Source organism: Pteropus vampyrus, unplaced genomic scaffold (genome assembly GCF_000151845.1).
Source record: "Pteropus vampyrus isolate Shadow unplaced genomic scaffold, Pvam_2.0 Scaffold316, whole genome shotgun sequence".
NCBI classification, from domain to species: Eukaryota; Metazoa; Chordata; class Mammalia; order Chiroptera; family Pteropodidae; genus Pteropus; species Pteropus vampyrus.
Genome location: NW_011889097.1, coordinates 878207 through 880867, shown reverse-complemented (window position 1 = coordinate 880867; position 2661 = coordinate 878207). Strand labels below are relative to the sequence as shown.

The window sequence follows — 2661 nt, the reverse complement described above, 5'->3', positions numbered from 1 at the left end:
TGGGAATACTATATTCTATCCTTGTTTTTCATTTTGAACAAAAGCATTCTATAGTTAAATTATCCTTCAAAAACAAGAATGACATTTTTACCATTTCTTTGACCTGCTCGCTATGTATTAGCCAATTGTAAAACCTGTTTTGTTTTCTTTGGAGACGGGGAAGTGAAATGAATACTTTTTATTTCAGTATTCTTTTGTTACTTGTATTTTAGCTATTGCCAGAGTTGTACGTTTTAATAATGTTCTCCATGCATCATTAGTCCTTTGGTTGTATTACTGGTTACTTCACTGTTAGCAGGCACCTAATCATTGCCAATGGGATGATAATGCTACTTTAATGAGTCGTCTTTGTTTGACGTGCTGAAGACATATGCTTATTTTAAGATACACGTATAACATGAATATGTTTCTTCTTAAAAAAAAAATCAGAGGTAGATCAAAGTTTTCTCTACCACTGCTCCCTCCTCAGTCCTGATTTTCTTCCTTTTGCCATTTTCGTGCGTTTTATTAGGTGGATCCGTAAGAAATTGCCAACATTCAACCATTTTTGGCCTGCAAAAAGAGCAATTTGTTAGCATTCGAACCTTCCGTGTGTGCCATTAGACCACGAGTAACTGCTTTGCATGTCTTATACCATAGTGCCCGTCTTCATATATTTTTCTGCAGCTTATTTTTCTTCTCAACGATGTCGCTTGGTGATTTTTTCCCCCCCATGGAAGTCTATGCAGGTTTCTCCCTCACTGTTTTTTAAATGCTGCATAATTTTCCAAAGTTTGGATTTGCCAGTTTTTAGTCATTCACCTAGTGATGACTATTTAGGTTGCTGACAGTCTTCCCTTGTAGTTTTAGATTTCTTTTGCACTGTAAGTTTCTTATTGCTGACTTTCATAAAACAGTAGTACCGTTCTTTACAGCCGCATTTGAACTTGTTTACCCTGAAAAATAGGGTTGCCGTCACATGGGCCTTTGACTCCTCCTCTTTCGTTCATTTCCTAAAGAGCAGTAATGCTGTTCCTTTTCTTTGACCATGACCTGTTCTGCTTCAGCCCCGTCCTTCCAGAGAAGATCGGAAGCCCTTTAAGGGAAGAAGATTGTATTTTGTAGTTTTGGCATTAGCCTCCCTGTTCTCTATTGTTAGCATCCGACTCAGAGGTTTGTTTGTGATAACCTCTCTGGAAAGAATTCACAAGCCAATGGGAACTTAGTCGATTTGGTCCAATGTAATCTTAGTCCAGAAACGAACATCCGTGGTTGATAACCCTTTGACTAATACTGAAATTTTGACATTACTCAAAATAACAATCTACAGTAGTGCTGTCCAGAAGAGACATAGAGGGAACCACATGTGTGATTTAGAACTTCTGGGAGCTGCATTTAAAAAGAAAAGTGGAACAGGTGCAAGTTAGTTTGGTTGTCTATCCTTTGACCCAGTATAACCAAAATGCTGCCATTTCAACATGTAATGCACAAAATTGTTTATGCTCTGTATTTGCATTCTTTTTTGGTACTAAGTTTTTGAAATCTGGTGGGTATTTTACGCTTACAGCAAATCTCAATTTGGACTAAACATGTTGCAGGTTTTAAGAGTCACTAAAGGAGAGTAACGTGTATATGTGGATACACATGTGCATAGTTGTGTGTACATATATGTATACGTGTGCACACACAAATATGGTATAATTTTTTTGTTTCTCGATTATAATTTCTGTTGTCAAGTCTTGTAGAGACAGGTTTACATTTTCTCATTCCTTCTCGATCTGTGGGACTTGTAACTCTAAAGAGATAACAGGTGACTAAGAAAGGTCGTGACGGAGACTTTGCCGGTGATCATCTCACGTGGCGTCGTTAGTCTAGACCATGGTAAAAGTTGCATTTTGACTGTGGATCTCTTCAAACTTCCCAGTTGAGTGTAACACAGTCGCACAGTCCAGCCTCACGTTCTGCGTTCTTTGCTTTTCACAGGTGTCTGCTGCCGACCTGTCTTCGAGTAAGGACGAGGAAGAGAACGCCATGCACAACACGGTGGTGCTGTTCTCCAGCAGCGACAAGTTCACCTTGCAGCAGGTCTGAGCCGTTGGTCACCGCCGCCCCCCCGCCCCCCGGGGTCCCCCGTGGCCCGTTTCTCCTTGTCTCACACGCATGGGAGCCATCCGATTGGATGTAGAGCCGGATGAGCTCAGAGTGCACTTTTAAGAAAATGTGCAACGAGCACATCACACCTTCGTAGCATAGAGCCCGTTTTAAACGTGTCCGTGTGTTCTTCCTGCCAGGACATGTGCGTGGTCTGCGGCAGCTTCGGCCAAGGCGCAGAGGGGAGGTTGCTCGCCTGTTCGCAGTGCGGTCAGTGCTACCATCCATACTGCGTCAGTATTAAGGTAAATATGCCTGATTTCAGTGGCTGAGCAAGGCGTCGATGTTCCTTTCGACTTGGGTCGTCTGCTGCTTCCAGTTCTTACAGTTAACCGGGTATCGTTCGTTAGGACTGTTGTTGACATGGGACAGTGTTTAAGTCCTTTCAGCATTGCCTCTGACCTGCTACCTCAAGAAATGAACTCTGTAAATCTATGGTCTTAAATCGTGGTGATTATCCTGCTGTTTTGAAAAAGTATGACCAAAAAATGCATACACTTAATTTAAAAGACACTTCATATTACTATTTTC

General features: G+C 41.5%; 1 protein-coding gene across 1 annotated transcript in view; it reads left to right on the top strand.

Annotated features, from left to right (window-relative positions):
- KMT2C (lysine methyltransferase 2C) overlaps window positions 1–2661 on the top strand; it is a 226149-nt gene that overhangs the window by 146837 nt on the left and 76651 nt on the right. The window contains exons 15-16 of the mRNA XM_023521782.1: window positions 1963–2064; window positions 2271–2375. Of these exons, the coding sequence (XP_023377550.1) occupies window positions 1963–2064; window positions 2271–2375 (207 nt within the window). The remainder of the gene's footprint in view (window positions 1–1962; window positions 2065–2270; window positions 2376–2661) is intronic.